The sequence below is a fragment of the Leopardus geoffroyi genome, chromosome D4 (assembly GCF_018350155.1).
Source record: "Leopardus geoffroyi isolate Oge1 chromosome D4, O.geoffroyi_Oge1_pat1.0, whole genome shotgun sequence".
NCBI classification, from domain to species: Eukaryota; Metazoa; Chordata; class Mammalia; order Carnivora; family Felidae; genus Leopardus; species Leopardus geoffroyi.
In genome coordinates, this window is record NC_059342.1 from 83,874,225 (window position 1) to 83,898,390 (window position 24,166).

The 24,166-nt window shown below is 38.1% G+C and overlaps 1 protein-coding gene across 3 annotated transcripts in view; it reads right to left on the reverse strand.

Moving 5' to 3' along the window:
- Window positions 1–24,166, reverse strand: part of NR6A1 (nuclear receptor subfamily 6 group A member 1) — a 232,347-nt gene that overhangs the window by 179,652 nt on the left and 28,529 nt on the right. For all 3 annotated transcript variants that reach the window (XM_045469159.1, XM_045469161.1, XM_045469158.1), the window contains exon 2: window positions 17,304–17,345. In XM_045469159.1, the coding sequence (XP_045325115.1) occupies window positions 17,304–17,345 (42 nt within the window). The remainder of the gene's footprint in view (window positions 1–17,303; window positions 17,346–24,166) is intronic.

The window sequence follows — 24,166 nt, forward strand, 5'->3', positions numbered from 1 at the left end:
TCCAGGTCACACTACTTCCAGCCTAGTAGTCTTCCTAAACTTTCTCTCTAAACTACCTCAAGGAGCATTAGAAACTCACCCCACCCGTTATCTTTTAATTTTCCAAGCCCCATATATTCTGCCCATGGCTTCTTGGAATCTCACATCCCCTTAATGGACTTTTTTCCTTCATCATTATCTTAATTCTTTGTCCAGGAAAATCTCTGTTCTCTCAATTTCCATTTTTACACGAAAAACCCACACCTTAGACTAGAACACTCAAAAAAACCTTTTTTTGTTTTGCTTTTTTATGCCCGAGGAGTCTTAGACCCAACAGACAGCATGGAGCCAATAATGCCTCTTTCTGCAATCTCCTGGAAGTAGATTTTCAGCTCTCGGATCTAAGTGCACATCCTTCTTGTCCTTACTCCCTAAACTCATATCCCTTTGCATTAATGACTAGCTCTATCACCTTACTCCTCCAATCCCCCAATATTCAAAGTGAAGCAACTGGACAGCTACTGAATAAGCCAAGATTTTGAAGTCTAAAAGGAAAGGAAGGGAGGCAGCAAAATGGATTCCAACATTTTAATTAGAATTTTCTTACATGTTTTTAGAATGAGATAAAGGTTCATTCTTTCTCTCAGATTTTGAGGGGTAGCAGTATTTTCAGAAAATTTTGGTTTTCTATTCTGTTTAATTATGAGTTTTACAAGCATTGTTTTCTTCTATTTTTCAGTCTGATTCCTGTTCTTGGCTCTTCAGTTAGGGCCTATTGCCACCTTGTGGACTAACTGGGCATAAATGCCAACGCACTATCACAGGTTCTCACTTCTGTGCTTCCAGAAGAGACCACTAGATGGTGACTTCAAGTTTGAAGAGACTTCTAAATCAATCTAGAAAACCAGTTAGTTGGTTTATGACTACACAAAAAATAGATTCACACATAAAATAAAAAGGAATGTGTCCAAAATTATGAGTTAGATAAAAATAAAAATCTTTTGGAGGTAGTATGGTCTAAGGTCAGGCTTTGACTCTTAGCAAACTAGAAATACAAGGGAACTTTCCCATGCTGATAAAGGACAACTACAAAAAACTGTATAGCTTCCTGATTTCAAAACTTACTATAAAGCTACTGTAATCAAAACAGTGTGATACTGACATAAAAATAGACATACAAATGGAATAGAATACAGAGCCCTGAAATACATTCTCCCATATATGGTCAATGATTTTCAACAAGGTTGTCAAGACCATTCAGTGGGGAAAGGGACAATCCTTGAAAAGACAGTGATGGCAAAATTGAATATCCACATGCAAAAGAATGAACGTGGATTACACCGTATGTTCAAAAATCACCTCCAGACAAATCAAAGACCTAAAAGTATAAAACTGTCAGAGGAAAACGCAGGGAAAAGCTGAATGATTTTGGATTTGGCAATGATTTCTTGGATATGACACCAAAGGCACAGGCAACAAAAAAGGTAAGCTGCACAACATCAAAATTAAAACCTTATGTATATAAAAGAACACAAAGTAAAAAGGCAATCCATGGCATGGGAGAATTTTTTTGCAAATCATGTATCTGATAAAGGTTAATCTCCAGAATAAAGAATCTTATGACTCAAAACAACAAAAACTTGTTTAAAAACGAAAGACTTAAATAGGCATTTCTCCAAAGATATATAAATAGCCAATAAGCACATGAAAAGATGTTCAATATCACTACTCATTAGGGAAATGCAAATCAAAATCACAATGGGGTGGGGGCGCCTGGGTGGCTTGGTCGGTTAAGCGACCTCGGCTAAGGTCATGATCTCACAGTCCGTGAGTTCGAGCCCCGCGTCGTGCTCTGTGCTGACAGCTCAGAGCCTGGAGCCTGTTTCAGATTCTGTGTCTCCCTCTCTCTCTGCTCCTCCCCTGTTCATGCTCTGTCTCTCTCTGTCTCAAAAATAAATAAACGTTAAAAAAAAAAATCACAATGGGGTATCACACCCATTTGGATGGCTATTATCAAAAACACAGGAAATAACAAGTGTTAGTGAGGATGCAGACAAATTAGAACTCTTGTGTACTGCTAGTGGGAATGTAAAATGATGCAGCCACTGTAAAAAACAGTATGGCTGTTCTTCAAAAAATTAAAAATAGAATTATCGGGGCGCCTGGGTGGCACAGTCGGTTAAGCGTCCGACTTCAGCCAGGTCACGATCTCGCGGTCCGTGAGTTCGAGCCCCACGTCGGGATCTGGGCTGATGCCTCAGAGCCTGGAGCCTGTTTCCAATTCTGTGTCTCCCTCTCTCTCTGCCCCTCCCCCGTTCATGCTCTGTCTCTCTCTGTCCCAAAAATAAATAAACGTTGAAAAAAAAAATTTAAAAAAAATAAAAAAAAAATAAATAAATAAATAAATAAAATAAAAATAAAAATAGAATTATCGTATGATCCAGCAATTCCAGTGTTGGGTATATACCCAAAAGAACTGAAAATAAGGACTTGAAGAGATATCTGCACATTTATATTTAGAGCAGCATTATTCACAGAGCTGAAAGGTGTAAGCAATCCAAGTGTCCATCAACAAATGGATAGAGAAAATGTGGTGTTTACGCACAATAGAATATTATTCAGCCTCAAAAAGGAAAGAAACTGATACATGCTACAACGTGGATGAACCTCGAAAACACTATGCTAGGTAAAAGAAGCCACATGCAACAGGACAAATACTGCATGATTCTGCTTATATAAGATACCTGGAGTAGTCAAATTCACAGAGAAAGTAGAACAGTGGTTGCCAGAGGCTAGGGGAATAGGGAAATATTAATGGGTACACACTTTCAGTGTTAGAAGATGAAAGAGTTCTGTGGATGGATAGTGGTGATGGCTATACAACAATATGAATGTACTTAATGGCACTAAACTGCACATTTTAAAAATGGTTAAGATGGTAAAGGTTATGTATATTTTATCACAACTTTTAAAAATAAAAGGAGGGGGTGCCTAGGTGGCTCAGTCAGTTAAGCGTCTGACTTCGGCTCAGGTCATGATCTCAGAGTCCATGAGTTTCGAGCCCCACATCGGGCTCTGCGCTGACAGCTCAGAGCCTGGATCCTGCTTCAGATTCTGTGTCTCCCTCTCTCTCCGCCCCTCTCCTGTTCATGCTGTCTCCCTCTGTCTCAAAATTAAATAAACATTAAAAATTTTAAAAATAAAAATAAAAGGAGCGGGGTGTTTGTGTGGCTCAGTTGATTAGGTGTCCTACTCTTGGTTTTGGCTCAGGTCATGATCTCACGGTTTGTGAGTTCAAGCCCCACCTCAGGCTCTCTACTGTCAGCACAGACACTCTCTGTGCACACAACAACCTCCATCCCCCCACCCCCACTCCTCTCAAAAATAAACATTTAAAAAAATAATAAAAGGAGGAAAAGAATCTATAGCTAACAACATACTTGAAAGTGAAATGTTGAATTCTTTCTCCCTAAGATCAAAAACAAGACAAGAATGTCATTCTCACCACTTTATCTACTATTAGACTGGAAATCTTTGCCAATGCAATAAGGTAATAAAAATAAACAAAACTCATAAACATCAAAAAGGAATAAGTAAAATTGTCTTTATTCACAGATATACACATAGAAAGTCCCAAGGAATTTTTTAAAGTTACCAGAACTAGGAAACAAACTTAACAATGTTAACATACAAAAATCAACCGCTTTTCTATACTAGCAACAAACAATGGTAAAATAACATTTTAAAATACCACTTACTATAACATTAAAAAAAAAAAAGAGTACTTATGGTAAGTTTAAAGAAAGATATACTAAAGATATACTAGATCTCAACACTTTAAATACTTGCTGAGAAAAAAAAAGTTCTAGATATGTGAAAAGATATACTAAATTCTAGAAGATTCAATTCTAAAATGACAACTCTTAACCAAATTGACAGGATCAATGCAGTCCAGTAAAAAATCTAGGGGTGCCTGGGTGGCTCAGTCGGTTAGGCCTCCGACTTCAGCTCAGGTCATGATCTCGCGGTCCCTGAGTTCAAGCCCCGCCTTGGGCTCTGTGCTGACCGCTCAGAGCCTGGAGCCTGTTTCGGATTCTGTGTCTCCCTCTCTCTCTGACCCTCCCCTATTCATGCTCTGTCCCAAAAATAAATAAACGTTAAAAAAAAAAATTAAAAAAAAAAAAATCTCAGGAGGCTTCTTTAAAAAAGAAAAAACTGACGAGGTGATTCTAAAATCTATAGGGAAATGAAAACAAAACACCCTAGAATAGCCAAAATAGTCTAAACAACTTTGAAAGAAAAATGTAGTTGGAGCACTAACACTACCTATCTCAAGACTGATTATAAAGCTATTGTATTCAAGACACTGCAGTAATGGTGAAAAGATAAATAGATTAATGGAAGAGAATACAATCTATAAACGGACTCACACATATAAAATATCAATTTTTCAGCAAGTACATCAAAAATTCAATGAGGAAAGTCTTTTCAACAAATGGTGCTAAAACAAACTAATATTTCTCATACCATACAAAAAATTTGAGATGAGTTATAGACATAAATGTTAAAACTAAAAACAGAGTTTCTAGTAGAACACACAAAACACCTTTGCAACCTCAGGACAGGCCAAGATTTCTTAGAACACAAGCATTAACCATAAAAGAAAAAATTAATAAATTAGACTTCCTAGAAATGTGAAACTCCTGCTAATCAAAAAAACATATTAATAAAGTAGAACAGAAAGCCACAGATTGGTAGAAAATATTCACACCATGTATTTGATGAAGGACTTGTATCCTAAAAAAAACATAAAACAAAAACAAAACCCACAACTCAATAACAGGACAGAGAACATGGTTTCATTTTAGTAGTCAGAAGATTTTGAATAGACACTTATAAAAAGATTTATAGAAAGATGATATACGAATAGCCAAAAAGTATGAAAAAGTGATCAACATAATTAGTCATTAGGGAAATGCAAATTAAAAACATCAGTCCCATAAACATGCTCACTATAATGACTAAAACTTAAAAGCTGACAATACCAGGGGCACCTGGGTGGCTTAGTCGGTTAAGCATCTGACTTTGGCTCAGGTCATGACCTCATAGTCCGTGAGTTTGAGCCCCATGTCGGCTTCTGTGCTGATAGCTCAGAGCCTGGAGCCTGCTTCAGATTCTGTGTCTACCTCTCTCTCTGACCCTCCCCCCACCCCACTCTCAACAATGAACATTAAAGGAAAAAAAAAGGCTGACAATACCAAATGCTTGCAAAGATGTGGAACAATTGGAACTCATACACTGTTAGAACTGTAAAATACATAAACAATTTGGAAAACTAGCAATTTCATAAAGCTTAACATACATCTACCATATGGCCCAACAATTCCTAGATATATGAAGAGAAATAAAAACACATATCCACAAAAACCTTGCAAAAGAGTTTTCACAGCTGCTTTGTTTATAACAGCCAAAACCTAGAAACAGCCCAGGTTATCAACAGGTGTATACATAAACTGTGATATAGTCAATGGAATACTACTTAGCAATAAAAAGAAATGAACTACTAAAACCTGGAACAACATGGGTAAGTCTCAAACATTATGCTGTAAAACACTAGACACAAAAGAGCACTTGTTGCTATGATTCCATATATATGACATTTTAGAAGAGGTAAAACTAATTTATCATGACAGAAATCAGAAATTATTGCTTCTTGAGGTAGAACTGTGGAATCAACTGAGAAAAAAGCATAAAGATATTCTGAAGGGATAACAATGTTCTGTATCTTAACAGAACAGAGATTACAAGGGTACACGCTTTGTAAAAAGTGCCTGAACCTTATACTTACTATCTGTGCGTTTAACTGTATGTAAATCATACCACTACTTTAAAAAGTTTATTGTTTTTGTAATCACACAAGTTCCAGCTCTGCCAGTTACCAGCTGTGTGGCCTTGGCCAAGTGTGAAACTGTCAGTGTCTTCATCTGTAAAATGGAGGGAACAAGAGTTGAGAACAACATTGTAAGAGTTGCAAGAATAAATGAGAAAAGGTTTTAAAACCATTAGCATACGGGGGCACCTGGGTGGCTCAGTCGGTTAAGCATCTGACTTCGGCTCAGGTCATGATCTCACAGTTCGTGGGTTCAAGCTCCGTGTTGGGCTCTGTGCTGACAGCATGGAGCCTGGAGCCTGCTTCTGATTCTGTGTGTGTCTCCCTCTCTCTGCCCCACCCCCCCCACCCCCTCCCCCGCTCATACTCTGTCTCTGTCTCTCAAAAATAAACATTAAAAAAATTGTTTTAAACCATTAGCATATAGCAAATGCTCACTAGATATTAGCCAAAAGAGTTAGAAACCCTTCATCACATATATCAGCAAACAGGGTTGGCTAGAGCAGCTAGATGCTAGACAATTCATATATATATTACCTCACTTATTTTTTAAAGAGAACCCCTAAGAAGGATTATTACTGTTTTGTGAATAAATAAACTGAGCTTCACAGGTTTCCAATGGTCACTAGGCAAGAAGTGGCAAAAGCCAAGATGCAAACTCTCATGTTTTTTATCCTGCACCATGCTATCTTCCATTTTCAGCAGTGTAACCCTCCAACTGCCAGGAGAGCACAGTCAAATGAGAAGCTATCAAGGCTCCCTTTATTATTGATAGTGTGTTAGTGCCAAGCCTGATTCTGAAAAGCAGGCCAGTTTTGATAGCTGGACTGTGAATGGAGGGAGAGCTGCAAGTAGAAGCTGGAAAACGCTGCTCTAGGCCCTTACCCTGTTCTCAGGCTTCGAGATGGTTCCTGCTACTTGTGGATACTGATGCCCTTTCCTTAGAGCAATTTCAAGGAGAGATTTCTGAATGTAAAAATCTGTGATCTAAGTGGGAAGCTGGAACGTGAGTGGCTCAATTTAATTTGGCAGAACAGCCTCAGAAACTTTGTAGCTAAAATGAGAGGAGATTTTTTTTTTAATCTATCTTTAATACAAGAGCTTTGTTACCAAAAAAAAAAAAAAAAAAAAAAAAAAAAATTAAGGGAGCCTGGGTGGCTCAGTTGGTTAAGTGTCCGACTTATGCTCAGGTCACGATCTCGCAGTCCATCAGTTCGATCCCGTATCAGGCTCTGTGCTGACAGCTCAGAGCCTGGAGCCTGCTTTGGATTCTGTGTCTCCCTCTCTCTCTGTACCTCCCCAACTCGCACTCTCTCTTTCTCTCTCAAAAATAAACATTAACAAAAATTTTTTTTTTTTTAATTTTTTTTTTTTTTCAACGTTTATTTATTTTTGGGACAGAGAGAGACAGAGCATGAACGGGGGAGGGGCAGAGAGAGAGGGAGACACAGAATCGGAAACAGGCTCCAGGCTCTGAGCCATCAGCCCAGAGCCCGACGCGGGGCTCGAACTCACGGACCGCGAGATCGTGACCTGGCTGAAGTCGGACGCTCAACCGACTGCGCCACCCAGGCGCCCCAACAAAAATTTTTTAATTAAAAAAAAAAAAAAAAATTAAAACACAGAAATAATGAAAGTTGCCCTGTGATCCCATATGCCCAGATACTACACTATTAACAAACATGTCAGTATATTCTTCTTCAAGACTAAAACCTGCCTTCTCCTTAGCAATTCTATAGTAGTAAGTACTCCATTGCATGGATTATCACAATTTATTAAACTAGTAGTCCTCTATTAAACTTCAAGCTGTTTCCATTTTTTTTTTTTTTTTTGCTATTATAAATGCTGAAAGAAATATCTGTGACTATAATTTTGCTTACCTGTCATTTCTTATAGGATAAAGACTGAGACATGAATTGCTGAATCTGTAATTTTTTAATCTTTAAATTTTAAGCTGCTAAATCTGTAAAAGTAAACTGCACAATTTCAGCTTTAACAGATATTATTAGATTATACTTAAAATAGTTTCCATTTTCTCACTCCTTCATCTGCACTGACAATTATCATTTTTTAATGTAGGAGCTACAAACTCAAATGCCTACAGAAGACTGACAAGGAGACATAAATGGGTGAAGGAGGTCATCTAGGTATATGACAAACCTGACAGTGCATGCTGAGGTCAAAAAGGCAGTCATTATTCTGTTCCAGCCAACAGATGCCATGTAGAAATCTAGACCCAATTTATCAGGAAGGCCAAAAATTCAAAATTATTACGAAAGTCTTACAGGTTTTTATTTAAATATACAGTTAATAAAACAAAATACATCTATAGGCCAGACTACCTTTAGCACATGGAATTATGTATGGAGATGAAAAAGATACAAGATGGTATTGTCACTTTGAATCTTATTATTAATGCAGCTTGCTTTCCTATGCTTTCCAACAGAGGATGTATTTATTTAGTTTTGGTTCATAGTGACTATGAGCATCCTTCAAAGACAGATGCTTATCTTTTTTTTCAGATTCACATCTACAACAAATATTGGACCAAAAAAAAAAAAAAAAGTAACTTCAGGTATAGAGGCTAAAGAGTGGTCAGAGTTGATCAAAGTGTGCCCAGAAAAGGTATACGAAGACTCTTGGGACTGAGTTGCTATCCTCGTCCCAGCATACTTAGAGCATCATGAAATTTTTAGAGAAAATACCAATTTGTAAAACTATGTATAACTCTGAAGAAGGTGGCTTTAATAATCTAGTGTTCCCTCCACGGATACATTTGCCTAACAGCAAATTTTCCCTGTTGAGACATCAAAAAAGGAAGAGAAGAATTCCCATGCATCTCCTTTGTTATCATACCCTGCATTTAAACCACTTTCAGCTTTTTTTTTAATGAAATAAAGCACAGGTTTGTACAAATCTCTCTGTTCTCAAAATGCTACTGCAATACTGCTTCTGTAGAAACAATTTCAGCAAACTATCTAGCTTTAGTTTCTTCTCATTCCTTCTTAGTCATCCATTGCAAATCTCCAGCCCCAGATGTTCCAGCACTCCCTACACCCACCAGAGATAATGGCAGAGATTCATGACTACCCAAGGACCCAACAACAGCCTTTGAATGCAACTATCTTTTCATCAATTGTAAACAAGTCCTAAACTCTTGGCTCCATAGGGAGTCCCTACCAAGTCAGTATAAACTCTGTAATAGGGGCAGAGGTCAAGGGGATGAGCTCAGCCTAAGCTCTGAATCTCATCCCACCCCTACCCTGTTCAAAAGAATCCTTATCAGAAGAGAACTCCCCAGCAAAAGGCCACATTCAGAGACCTGATGTAGCAGTGATCTAGCAGATTCAGCTGAAGCTTTGTAAACAGGCTCTTGGAACAGTTATGAATGTGAAATATCTAAATCACTAACGAAGTGTTATGAAGGAAAGGGGACATGTGGACATAAAGGGGGAAACAAGGGAGATGTGTGCATTTATCTTGTTTCAGGAAAGAATCTGTCTGACATATAGTGGACTAATCCTGAACCTGAGCCACAGAAGAAATCTCTTTGGGAACTTGTTCCACAGTGAATTATTCTTTGTGTCCAAAATTCTTTGTGTCCAAGTTTGTGTCCATTCTAATTGTATGCAAAAGAGCCCAAATGACACCCAAAAAATAGTGTATTCTTCTGTATACATACAAAAAAGCCCATTATATATAAGTCATTATACTGTTTTAAGCTTTCCCATTAGCATTTGAGACTTGCCACACTCAAGAGAGCTAGAGACAGAACAGGAGTTAAAACAACAGCTCTCAAACCTCAGGTATTTCTCCGCTATGTACTTTGGGGTGAGTCTTTTAACTTCTTAGGCCTCAATGTTTTCATCTGTAAGATAAGGATAGTGTCTTTTTAAACAAGTTTTACGAGTGCTTACATGGGAAGCACTTAGTGTGTAATAAGTATTAGTTATTAGTGGTAGTAGTAGCCACATATTATCAAGTTTTGTGTTCATCTTCCTGACTAAACCAGAGCCCCTTGGGGACACGAACTGTGTCACAGCTTGGCACACATCAAAGAGAAAAAGGGAAGGGAGGGGAGAACAAAAGACTAGGTATTACCAAGTCAAACTTAAAATTACATAATTTTATATGATATAATCCTTCTCACTCTTACTGAATATATGAAAGTGCCTGGCACATAAGGGATACCCAGTAAATGTTAATTTTCCTTCCTTCCTTGATCTCTAACATCCCACCTTAAATTTACTTGGGCTTATATGAACAGTTTTCTGAGATCAAAAATTGTAACATATAGTTTGACAACCAGGAATGAACCCATTAAGACATCATACAGAATATTAGAGTTTTGGACAGGAATCTATGGGTACGCTAGCTAAGCAATACACATTCTTTTTTTGTAGACTGAAGGATCCCTGGGATCCCAAAACACCTGACAGATGAATGCAAAACCAGAGCAAGCTAGTGATGTTAGCCTGTTTTATTCTGAAAGTGCTTTTTATCTTGGCTATTCATACCTTATCACCAATGGATCCCTGTTTGGTGGGCATCCATCAGTATGGCAAGAGAGGGCAAAGATAAACTTTCATGTCTCTTTTTAAATGCCCATTTATCTATATCTAGATCCTTGATGAGCAGGGGGAAAATATGTATATTATACATTTTATATATATTTATAATATATAATATCTAGGTTTATATATTATATATGAATATTATGTGTGTATATATATATATACATATACACACACACACATATATATATATATATATGTCTGTGTCAGCACGAATCCCAAGTATGCAGTGTTTTTAAAATAGTAATGGGGGGCACCAGGGTGACATAGTCAGTTGAGCATCTGACTTTGGCTCAGGTCACGATCTTACAATTTGTGGGTTTGAGCCCCGTCAGACTCTGTGCTGACAGCTAGGCCTGGAGCCTGCTTCAGATTCTGTGTCTCCCTCTCACTCTACTCCTCCCCTGCTTGTGCTCTCTTTTTCTCTCTCTCAAAAATAAACATTTAAAAAAATTAAAAATAAAAAAATAGAATAAAATAATAATGGGGAGGGTACCTGGGTGGCTCAGTTGGTTAAGCATCTGACTTCAGCTCAGGTCATAATCTCACGGTTCATGAATTCGAGCCCCATGTTAGGCTCTGTGCTGAAAGCTCAGAGCCTGGAGCCTGCTTCAGATTCTGTGTCTCCCTCTCTCTCTCTCTGCCCCTCCCCCACTCACACTCTGTGTGTGTCTCTCTAAAATAAACATACATTTAAAAAAATAATAATAAAATAAAAATAAAATAAGATAGTAATGGGGGCGCCTGGGTGGCTCAACAGGTTGAGTGTCCAGCTTTTGATTTCATCTCAGGTCATGATCTCACAGTTTGTGAGTTCGAGTCCTGCGTCAGGCTCCACACTGATAGTTTCACAGCCTGCTTTGGATTCTCTCTCTCCCTCTCTCTGCCTCTTTCTCGCTCACACGTGCACTCGTGTGCTTTCTTCTCTCAAAAATAAACAAAAATTTTAAAAAATAATAAATAAAATAAAATAATAATGGTCAGGTTTTTAACTGTACAAATTTTTTCCCCAGAATGAGCATGGTATTGACCAAAGAGTGCATAATTTGGGTATGTGTTTTAGGCGAAAGATTTATACGATTTGAAGAGAAACCAGAATATTACGTATGTGTTTTAAATAAGCAGAGGTTAACTTCTTTAGTTTCCTAAGAGGTTAAATAAATGGATTGGCAGATGGTCACTTGGGAGGTTACCTACTGCTGGCTGGGGGATGGGGAACAAAACACCCTAACAGTCAACCAGATGGTAAAGAACAGTCTTGGCCAAAGTAGTCAGCAATATATGAGCTCTGCCTCTCTGAGGGAACTATTTACTTGAAGCAGAAACTTACACCTGCTAACATCTGGAATCTTTGTGTAATTAAAAAACATAGGCTACTTTAATTGAATAAAGTGCAGTTACAACAACCATTAATATAGAAAGACTGAGAATTTCAACATTATGCTACATAGCCTAGAATAGCACACACTAACAGTGTTTACCATTTGCCAAGCATTGTTCTAAATGTAAATGTATCTGTGTGTGTGTGTGTGTGTGTGTGTGTTTGTATTACTTCATTTAATCCTCACAACAGCCCTGTAAAGTAGGAATAAATTTTTACTGTCCCCATTTTACAGATGAAAACACTGAGGTCCAGAGATGTTAAATAACTTAGCCAAGATATTACAGACCTAGTAAACACTGAAGCAAAATAGAACCTAAGCAACCTTGAGCCAGAGACTGTGCCTTTTTTTTTTAATTTTTTTTAACGTTTATTTATTTCTGAGACAGAGAGAGACAGAGCATAAGTGGGGGAGGGGTAGAGTGAGACACACACACACACACACAATCTGAAGCAGGCTCCAGGCTCTGAGCTGTCTGCACAGAGCTCAACGCGGGGCTCAAACCCACGAACCATGAGCTCATGACCTGGGCCGAAGTCAGTCACTCAACCAACAGAGCCACCCAGGCACCCCCCCAACCTTTTTTTTTTTTTTTTTTTTTTTAAAAAAGATGGGCTTCACACTCAATGTGGAGCCCAACACAAGGCTTGAACTTACAACCATGAGATCAAGACCTGACCTGTGACCAAGAGTTAGACACTTAACCGGCCAAGCCACCAGGCGCCTTTCCCATGCTCTTAATTCAGAAGAATTTTGGTTTATATGTTAAAAGGCTCATTTGAAATGCAGAGAAAAATTTATGCAAAAACATGTTTACCATGGCATTATAGAATGTAGAAAAACCTTCCGGAAACAACCTAAATGTCCAACAATAGGAGAATGGTTAAAAAAAAAAAAAATCATGGCAGTTATTCCCTTAGAATGAAATATTATTCTTCCATTAAAAATATTTATGGAAAGGGGCGCCTGGGTGGCGCAGTCGGTTAAGCGTCCGACTTCAGCCAGGTCACGATCTTGCGGTCCGTGAGTTCGAGCCCCGCGTCGGGCTCTGGGCTGATGGCTCAGAGCCTGGAGCCTGTTTCCGATTCTGTGTCTCCCTCTCTCTGCCCCTCCCCCGTTCATGCTCTGTCTCTCTCTGTCCCAAAAATAAATAAACGTTGAAAAAAAAAAAAAAATTAAAAAAAAAAATATATTTATGGAAAAGGGCACTTGGGAGGCTCAGTCAGGTAAGCGTCCGACTTTGGCTTGGGTCATGATCTCACGGTTCGTGGGTTCGAACCCCACGTTGGGCTCTGTGCCGCTGACTCAGAGCCCGGAGCCTGTTTCAGATTCTGTGTCTCCCTCTCTCTGCCTTCCCCCCAACTCTCGAAAATAAATATTAAAAAAAATTTTTTAATATATTTATGAAAAATGTTTCATGACTTGGACCAATGCTCACAATGTAATGATGGGTGGGCGGGGACAAGATACAAAGTTGTATACATATTATGATTCCTAATTATGTAAAAAACAAACTCAGACAAGCTAGAAGGACATAATCTCAAATAAGAAACAATGGTTATTTCTGAGTGGTGGCATCAGGGGGTTTATATTTTTCTTCTAGTGTTTTCCACAATGAACATGCATCATCCTACTTATTATCATGCATTATCAGTTTTAAACAAAGGCAATTTTTTTTCTTTTAATCAAGCTGCACCAAGAACCTCAAGCAGTTGGTAAAAATAGCTAAAAAGCTTCTAATCTGTCTAACTTAAAGTAGTTACTTTCCTTGGGATAATATCCTTTGAACTTCAAACAACATGGTCAGCACATACCAAAAAGAATGCCCATTTTCAATTTTGGAAACTGAAGTAAAATATTGAGTATTTTCAATTTTGGTCAATAATTATTTGTAGGCTTATTTTACAAGAAAAGAAATGGATTTAACTATTTAGAGGCCAAAAACACAGGAAGGACTTTGCTGAAATAGATAAGAAGGAACAAAAGTTTGACTGAGGAGGAAGAACAGCTGTTGCTAATCCAACTATTTACCCTTTGACCCTCTATCTGGCCAATAACTGAACAGTATCAATTGTTTTCCTGTATTATGTGCTGTTTACAATCCCTGAGAGGCATGAAAGGAATTAATAATTTAGCCTAGAAAGCTGACAGCCTTTATTGGGGAGCCCCTTGTCTGTGGGACAGAAATCAGAGCAAGTAGCTGTCCTAAAGTCATAGGTCCCTTTACTGTTCCTGTTTTATAGCCTAATTGGCCCCCAAACATAAATCAATTATTTCTCCTGTTTTAAGCAACAATGACTTCTATTCTCTAACTTCCCTTGTATCAAGTCAGTCCTTGTTCTCTTGAGTTTTACAACTACACGGTAAACACGATAGTTGAGGAAAAAACTCGGGGAGCAGGGCAGACTGGGGTTATTTGGAAACAGAAGCACAGAAAGGTTATGCTGTTTTGAACTTTTCTTGACCTTTGACTGCCCTTGTCCCTAGCTTATGCTAATGGGCAGGGTACAGAGATGCTTCTTGTAGAAATGAACTTAGCCTGAACCTGTGCCATAACATTGGACTCCAACAAGCCCAGGAATCATAAGAAGGCAGCCAGAGTGAGTGTGAACAGCTGCCCATATTCTAAGCCTGGCTACCCATCTGCTTTATCACAGAAAAGGTTAAAAAAAAAAAAAAAAAAAAAGCCATTAGAATTGGACAAAATCAGTTTTTCCTCATCTATTTCCAACACATCCCACCTGTTGTCCCAAACTTGCTGTCTACAACTACTGTCAACCACAATGGGAAATCAGCAACAATGGCATTTCCTGTTCCAAAAAACAGCTAGTATGAGCAGGCTTTCCCTATCAGGAATTTGAAGGGTAGAGGAGACATTGGGGCCTCTCAATTCTAAAGAGGCATCACAGAGAAATCCCTATTGTCCTCAATCTAATATGCAAAAGTCATGAGGCATTAACATAGGAGATGTTATTCCTTCCCAGTCAGAAGGCATGGAGTTTGCAATTTCAATATTCATAACCAACGTAAGACAACACATACAGTCCATATGGTTTCCTATCACTTGGTAGGACTAGGCATGCTCATTTGAACTCCAAAGGGCTTAGACAGAGATGATAAATTTTTACTTTTGCTATTTGTTATTATACTATTATGTAATATTATGTTATAAAAGAGAGAGGAATAAGAGAGAGAGAGAGATTGAGAGAGGAATAAAATACTACTAACTTCACAAAGATAATTTGGGGATTATTGAGAATACTGACCACATAAGTACAATTTTTTTAAAGCAATTTTTTTAGGTAACTCCTATTCTGCACTGATATATAAAATTATGATTCAGTATCTGTTCATTCTCATGGAATGCAGAGGTGTGTAAATCACCCTATCTGGCTAGAGATTCTATGCAGAAATGTTAAATGATTTAGGATTACTTGGCCCAAAAAGAAAATTCAATAATAATCTTAATGAGGACCTTTCCTGGAAGATGGGCATGAGCTATTTTCAACTGCTGTTAAGTACAGGAAAGGAGAAGTTTGGGCATTATGTGCTAAATAGAGGTTTAAAAAAATGCTTTTTCAAATAATTCCAGACAAGTAAATACTTTCCAATAGACTGTTAATAGATGAGGACAGGATCTAGACTTATCTGTTTGTATACCCCTGGAGCCTAGAACTGAGCTTGAAGCAGAGAGAGCAGGCAATGTTTAACACAATTCTCAATTATCTAGCACATTTTATGTGCAGTTCTGTCTGAAAGATTTCAGGGCATCTCAATGTCCTTCCTAATGTTCAAAAATCCAAGAAAGGACCATGACTCAAGAATTTATATTTTCCTCCTCCTGAGTGAGGGCTATTCATAAGAGAAGGGCAAAGAGAAAATATTATGTTCACTCATAGATACTGGAATGTCAGGGCAAACAGCCTATACTACCTACAAAGCTGACTAAACTTTATGATTTCTAGAAAGACAATTCTATTTTCCTGGTGTTTGATTAGCATTGTAGGATTTATTTTGTCTTGAAATTACTAAGTACGAGTAAAACAGACATGAATTTTTATACTGTTAAAATGTATGAGAAAAATATAGGAAAAGGTCCACACCCTCAGAGAGCGGATATTAGCTAGGATTAGCATTGTAGGATTTATTTTGTCTTGAAATTACTAAGTACGAGTAAAACAGACATGAATTTTTATACTGTTAAAATGTATGGGGGGCGCCTGGGTGGCTCAGTCGGTTAAGCCTCTGACTTCAGCTCAGGTCACGATCTTGCGGTCTGTGAGTTCGAGCCCCGCGTCAGGCTCTGGGCTGATGGCTCAGAGCCTGGAGCCTGTTTCTGATTCTGTGTCTTCCTCTCTCTCTGCCCCTCCCCCGTTCATGCTCTGTCTCTCTCTGTCCCAAAAATAAAATAAACGTTAAAAAAAAAAAATTAAAAAAAAAAAAAAAACGTATGGGAAAAATATAGGAAAAGGTCCACACCCTCAGAGAGCGGATATTAGCTAGCATGGTGAGAAGGATTTATTTTGTCTTGAAATTACTAAGTACGAGTAAAACAGACATGAATTTTTATACTGTTAAAATGTATGGGAAAAATATAGGAAAAGGTCCACACCCTCAGAGAGTGGATATTAGCTAGGATGGTGAGAAGGTAAACTTTACCACTTACCTCAACAACAGATTGGTGACAAAAAGCCAGTCTCGTGACCCTAAAAAGTACTCGAACTAGAAAAATAACTCTAGATAATCTCATGAATTCTCAAATCTGAATTATCATTTGACCTTTTGGCATTATAGAAGAATAAGGTCTTTACACCTGGATATTCCCATGTCCTATTTCTAATAGCTATAACCATATCCCAGAGTGGTGTATGCCACATTTTGAAAGCACTGGAAACACAGATGATTATCTATGATCAAGACAGAGTCCTGAAAAACATCATTTAATTAGAACTTGAAATGGTCACCCTCTTAATATTAACTTTAATGTAGATAAAGGTGCTTTAGAAACTAAACTGTGGTACAAAGGATATTGATTATAAATACCTAAACCAAGAAAAATCCCTCTTTTAAACCTCCTGCCACCCATGTCATTTCAGAAGAAAAAAGAATTATGTCAAAGCTAGTCAATACTTTAGAAAAGTGGTTATGGATATATGGTTGCATGTGTGCATAAATGAAAGCACAATTTTTGCTGTTGGTTTCATGGGAGGGTGGAGAACAAGGAAAGGAGATTAATATTAAATAGAAATTTTTAGCAAACCAACTTTCTATTAAATGATTACATTTCTAGCCAGTGAATAATATGAGAGGAAAACGAAAGCATAACTAGAAAAGATGCCCTCCTCATAATTATAAATCAAAGTGAAATAAAATCTGAATCAATAAGGCCACCAATGACACCCTTAAGTTATACATTTAAAAGTACACATACACACATCCATTTCTTACCCACAAACACTGAGAACATTCAGAACTTACTAGTGCCCGGGTCGAGCTCTGGCAATTCATCCTGACAAAAACCTAAAGAGAGAACAATAGGGAAAAAAGATTATGATTCACGAATTACTCTAAGAAGACTCAAAAATTCAGACTCAGAAGTCAAATTTGGTTTTGAATCCTACCTCTATTACATTTAGTTACTGTATATCCATCCCTCCCTGAGGCTCCATTTCATCACCATTATATTAAAAAAATGGAGAGAATAAACAGCACTTACCACAAGGTACTGATGAGGAACGAGTAAGCATGCCAATGTTAGTTGGAATAAAAATTCACAGAAAGATTACAATTCATTAAGTATCGGTCATGCTCTACTTAACATTATCAATTATTTTCCAAAAGAAAGCAAAATATACAAAATATGAGCTTATGACAAATATCAAACGGTAATTTCGCTTAAAATTTTCACAAATGATGAAAATTTACCTACACACACAAATAGAAGCAATTTTACATTAATAAGTATGCAGTTCAGGTCAGAATAAAGAACTCTAAAAGCACATTTCAGGCCCAAAGTATCTGAGCTACATTTGTCTGACCGGTGTGTAGCTAACACACTAAAGAGAAAAATCAGCATAGTGAATAGCAAACACACTTTAGGTGTTCTATACATAGCCGATGCAAGTTTTTTTCCCTGGAACAACTGCTTACTTTCTCCAGTTTGTTTTCTACTCATCCTTAGTTTAAATGCCTCCTCAGAAAAGAGGTGTTTGGGTGGCTCAGTCAGTTAAGCATCTGACTTCGGCTCAGGTCATCATCTCATAGTTCATGAGTTCAAGCCCTGCCTGCATCAGGCTCTGTGCTGATGGTGAGGAGCCTGCCTAGGATTCTCTCTCCCTCTCTCTCCACTCCTCCCCCACTCGCATGTGCATATAATTATAATATTTATATATAATTATATATATAATTATAATTATTAATTTATTATTAATAAATAAAATAAGATTATCTCCTCAGAAAAGCTTCTCTTGCCTCCTGTACCCTTGTCTCACACACGAGGTCAAAGCACCCTATTATAATTATCTATAACACTTTGTGCATTCATCAAGACATTACTTGTATCAAGAAATTACGTGTTCAATGTTTGATTTCACCATGAGACAACGTGTTTGTTCTATAGGAGAAGGGACCTGGCCTGTCTTGTTCACAACTGTAGCTGAATTACTTCACAAGCCTAGCACAAAGCTGCTCAGTAAGTATCAACTATAGTATCTCCATGGTTAATTTAAAAATAATGAAGCAAAACAAACAAACAAAAAACAAAATTTTTCTTTTTTTAAAGGGGGTCCCTGGGTGGCTCCATTCATTCAGCATCTGACTTTGGCTCAGGTCATGATCTCACAGTTCATGGGTTCAAACCCCGCGTCAAGCTCTCTGCCAAACAGCTCAAAGCATGGAGCCTGCTTTGGGTTCTGTGTCTCCCTCTCTCACTCTGCCCCACCCCACCTCGTGCTTTGTCTCTGTCTCTCTCAAAAATAAACATTAATTTTTTTTTTTTTTTTTTTTAAATAACGGAGCAATGGGGCACCTGGGTGGCTCAGCAGGTTAAGCATTCGACTCTTGATCTCAGCTTAGGTCGTGGTATCATGGTTCACGAGATCAAGCCCTGCAACGTTAGGCTTGTGCTCACAGTTCGAAGTCTGCTTGGGATTCTCTCTCTCCTGTTCTCTCTTTCCCTCCCCCTACTTGTGCACGCGCGGACGCTCGCTCTCTCTCAAAAAACAAATAAACATTCAAAGAGGAATAAATAAAAAAATACCTGCCTCCTCCACAACATAACGAGCTCTTCAAGGTTAGGAACCATGCTATAACCATCTGTAGAGCTGCTTCTATGCCCAGAACAGTTGCCAATACATTATGGATGGTGCTCAAATGCAGGATGAACTAAACGGAAAACACATCCCTACCTCTGGATCACAGTCACAGAATTAGAAAATCTAAGTCTAGAATGAAGTGTGGAAGGTCTGAATATGGAAATCTGATCTGAACAGCAGAGACTGGAAGTTGCTGAAAGTGGCTAAGATGACTGAGAAGGTTCACCTCAAAGCAACTTCAAAGCCTTTCTATATACATAAAGGTGATGGGAATCAGAAAAGCTGTCGAGAGATGCAAGACAATAAGCAAATAACTCATCTTTACACATGAGTTAAATATACAACATTCTGCCAGAAGTGAAACTGAGAACAAGCATTCATTTAACATAAGCTGACTCGAAAACAGGACAAAAGCATGGGAAGGCAGGGTTAAAAGTTAGAAGATCTCTCCTAAATTCTTTTGGTTTAGTGATAATGACTTTAGGCAAGACACTCCTTATTCTAGACCTCAGATTCTGAACCTTAGAGAACTATACTAAAAGTCTCAAGAAAGGATAAAACTTAATACATTTTCTGAAAGCAAACGTTATTCTGAAATCAAAGTGACTAGATCAAACACAAAGAGAGGGTGACTAAAAAAAACAAAACAAACAAACAAAGAAAATACTAAGAAAGATCATTAGGGGCACCCGGATGGCTCAGTCAGTTAAGCATATGACTTTGCTCAGGTCATGATCTTGCAGTTCGTGGGTTCAAATCCTGCATCGGGCTCTGTGCTAACACCTCGGAGCCTGAAGCTTGCTTTGGATTCTGTGTCTCCCTCTCTCTCTCTCTGCCCCTTCCCCACTTGCACTCTGTCTCTCTGTCTCTCTGTCTCTCTCTCTCTCTCTCTCTCAAAAATAAACATTAAAAAAAATAATTAAAGCAGACATCTATTGCTTTTATCTGCCTAGCAACCACTCCCCTCTTCTGTTAATGGCATCCTAATTTTTCTTTGGAGACTTACCCTTTCACACTCTCAGTCTATATAATCTAAGTAGGATTAATCCTAACCTCCTATAAATTGGAATTAACAACAGTACCTACCTTATAAATCTGTTAAAAGGGATAAATGCAATAGTTCTTGTAAAGGCTTTGCATGGTACTTGACAAAGTCAGAGCTCAACCTATGTGAGCTACTACTAAATAATCCCTAGGGCCCATCCAATTCAGTGCTGTCAGTGGTAGCAAAAAGTAGTTTACAGCAGAACTATTGACCCATTCATGACTTCACCCTCAAAGACCTGGGATGGAACCCTAATGTCACTTCAGTTACTTGCTGTGATTCTTGAACCTTTTAATATTTTGAGCCTATAAAGTGCTTGATGCAGTGATTCCAGATACATGCTACCTCCCAAGGAAAGAAGGACTCTTTATATTTGTCCTAAAACAAATTCCTCCAATGGTCACAAGAATTATGGATCTCAGTAACTATACCTACATTCTTTCCATCCAGCCCTGAGGCCATTGGCTAATAATGCTGTCTTTGGTTTTAAAGATCACCACTAGGGGCGCCTGGGTGGCGCAGTCGGTTAAGCGTCCGACTTCAGCCAGGTCACGATCTCGCGGTCCGTGAGTTCGAGCCCCGCGTCGGGCTCTGGGCTGGTGGCTCAGAGCCTGGAGCCTGTTTCCGATTCTGTGTCTCCCTCTCTCTCTGCCCCTCCCCCGTTCATGCTCTGTCTCTCTCTGTCCCAAAAATAAATAAACGTTAAAAAAAAAAAAAAAATTAAAAAAAAAAAAAATCACCACTAATGCAGAAGGCCTTAGGAGATAGGTAAAACAATGTTAATCCTATCTCCTGAGAACACGTCAATGGAATGGCTAGATCTGGCTACCATTCCCAGAGTCTTGCCCAGATTCTCAGCAACCAGATCTAGCTAGCAAAATGATTCTTAGCTAGAAGAATTCAAACCACTGCTAGAAGTAACCCTGATATGTGTTCAAGTCATTCAACACAACGGCAAATGATAGTTTTTCAGTAAAAAACAGACTCCTAAGTCACATAAATACACCAACATACCCCCAAAACCATTTGCCTCACAGAATAGAACACATTAAACAAATAAGGAAATGTTCTGAGAAATCTAAGGTCTTTGGTTACTGACTCAGATTGTTTTAAAAAGGGATAGACAATTCAAGGTCACTGGAATGATCCTAAATAAATAAATAAATAAATAAATAAGGACAAAAAATACAGATTAGTTCCTCAGAGCATATATATACCAAGTCAGTGTTCTCACAAGCAATCTGAAATTTAGTGCAAAGCTTATACTGACTTACCATGGTTTAATTTAGAAAACAGATGCACAGTGAAATGGGCACGGGTCTGAGTTAAGAGTTAGATTCAAATCCCATATTCGCCACTATTTTTGTTTACTTAATTACCATAGGCCTATTTCCCGAAAGGGGTATAAAAATAATCATCTTGTTCAAATGTCACAAGATTTACACAAATTTCCTACTTTGTGGCAGGTGATCATCAATAAGTGGCTCTAAGTCTAGTGATTTTCTTTAATACAAAAGAAGATCCAGTTGATAAGCTTTTCTCCAATAGGCATTTGGGGAAAAGAAAAAGATCAGTGACTCCTCAGTCTATGGTTACAGAGACAAATTAAAACGTTACTGATCTTTTTCCTTAGTTACCATTTTGACTCTAAAATCATGTATTTACCATAACAGGATCCTAAATAAAAGTATCCCTTTTTACCCAAATGTAAACAAACAAAAGCTACGGGTAATGCCAGTAAATTAATTCAAGCCTGAAAACAGTAGTTAATTGTAATCATAATGTGTCTTTTACAAAATCAAGTTAAATATTACTCTAGAAATATTTTTATTTAACTTATGAAGGCAGCATGGTGCAAGAAACCTGGATATTGGTCAGGACCATTCACCCGGTCTATTTTGAAGTCTCAGCAGTGCACAGGCAAAATTAAGGCAAGGCTCTTAACAGGTAAAATTCTACAATTCTAATCAAACACCGTATCTATCCCCAAAACAGAAAAAATGTAGATCCTTAATGATCTGCCTACAACTTCAACTTTATTTCTTGCTTCTCACCCCATCCCACCCAACAGTATACACTCCATCCACACAGTACTACATTGTAGCTCCCTAAATTCAACATGCTCTTTGGTTTCTCGGCCTGAGCCCTCTCTTACCATTCTGACGTCAAGGCTCAGGTCAGGTCTCTAATCCTTTCCCTTCCTTCTCCCAGACATACTCAAGTCCAGGTTAGGCCCTACAGACACAATGACTGAACCTATAAGCTTTTCCCGGACCTCTGAAGAAGAGAAAGGGGAAAACTGGCTTCAAAATCCAAGAAACAAACAAACCAGACCTGAAAATACAGAATTAAATATTAAATAAGAGATCTGATGTATTTTTTACCCAGTCAACTGCAATTCAAGTTCTACACATTGTTTTAAAAGTCAGATATGAAATGAAACGGGGCTCCCAGAAGGAAGTCAGGAGTCTAAATGGGCTTTGAAATTGCTCTAATTTCAACCAGGAAACTAAAAGCACAAGGAATTTTTTAAAAATTAAAAAAAAAAAAAAAAAAGAACTTTTTGGGAGTAACCAACATAAACATGGCAAACCATCCACAGTTTCTTAAATTCTAGGAACTCTTCCCATTCTTTCAAGGTTCTTGCCCAACTCCATCTTCTAGGCTCCTTTTGGTACAATGAACAGATCGGACAGAGGTTGAGAAAAATGCGGGGTTTTTTTTTTTGGTGGGCGGGGGGTGGGTGTAAACAAACATTAGCTGGTCGGACCATGGCCTGTCCTACAACCAGATTTGCAACCTGTAAGCTAACCCCAGACCTAAACAGATACTGAAACACTTTTCTTTGGATTGGCTGAGCACTAAATTCACATCTGCCTCTTTGCTCTCCATCCAGTGAGTGTGGTGCCACTTGGGCCATTAGCTTTTGTTTCTCATAGGCAACTTGACAAACCATACTTCAGAAATAATAGAAAATGCTTTTGCATGCAGGGACAGAGCACCACAGGTCCACACAGCAAAAGATGGCTGGCAGAGCTTCAAGTGTTATTTCCCTTTCTCCACCTACAAATGTCAAGGTTACATTTTTAAAACTATAAAGAAAACAATGCCTTTTTCCTAATGTAATTTTAATGTGAAATCTTAAGGGCAAAAAACAGTGAGGGGAAGGGAAGCCAAAGATTCTCAATTATATAACCTATTGTATCCACATATTTGCTCAGCTTAAATATTGCTTCCAAGAAGTATCTACATTTCTATGGAAACATTAATAACTTCCATCTAATCAACCTGCATCACCTTTCATACAGTTTTTCAGGCTTCTAGCTTTGTAATTACAGCCTTGAAACCAGGCTGAAGGCAGAAAAGCTAGCCCAATATGATGACATTTCAATTTTACAAAATTAAAAAAAAAAAAACAACAGTACACACAGGTTCAAGGCTGTGGCTCCAGAATCAGAAGGTGAGAACAGTTTAGAAGGCCGTTCAGTCTGAGGAGTTAGAGGTCACTAGTGTTTCTATGGAAATATAGTACAGGCATTTCTCAGAAAACTGCATGTACTGATGAGCCTCTGACATTTTTCATTTACAATTTCTGGTTCTCTAAAGTAACAAAAAGGATTACTGATAATTGTTCATTCAGCCTAGAGGTTAAAGAAATTTCAAAATGCATACATGTACGAAAATATGTAAAATAATCTGTCAGTTGCCATTTAATGAATCTTTACTATATGCCAGGCAACGGCTTGGTGTTTTGCATGAATTTGTCCTGAAAGTAACTACTATTTTATCTCCATCTTTTTTTTCAATGTTTATTTTATATTTTGAGAGAGAGAGAGAGTGCAAGCGGGAGAGGGGCAGAGAGAGAGGGAGACACAGAATCTGAAGCAGGCTCCAGGCTGTCCACACAGAGACTGATGTAGGGCTCAAACCCACGAACAGGGAGATCATGATCTGAGTCCAAGTCTGACGCTTAACTGACTGAT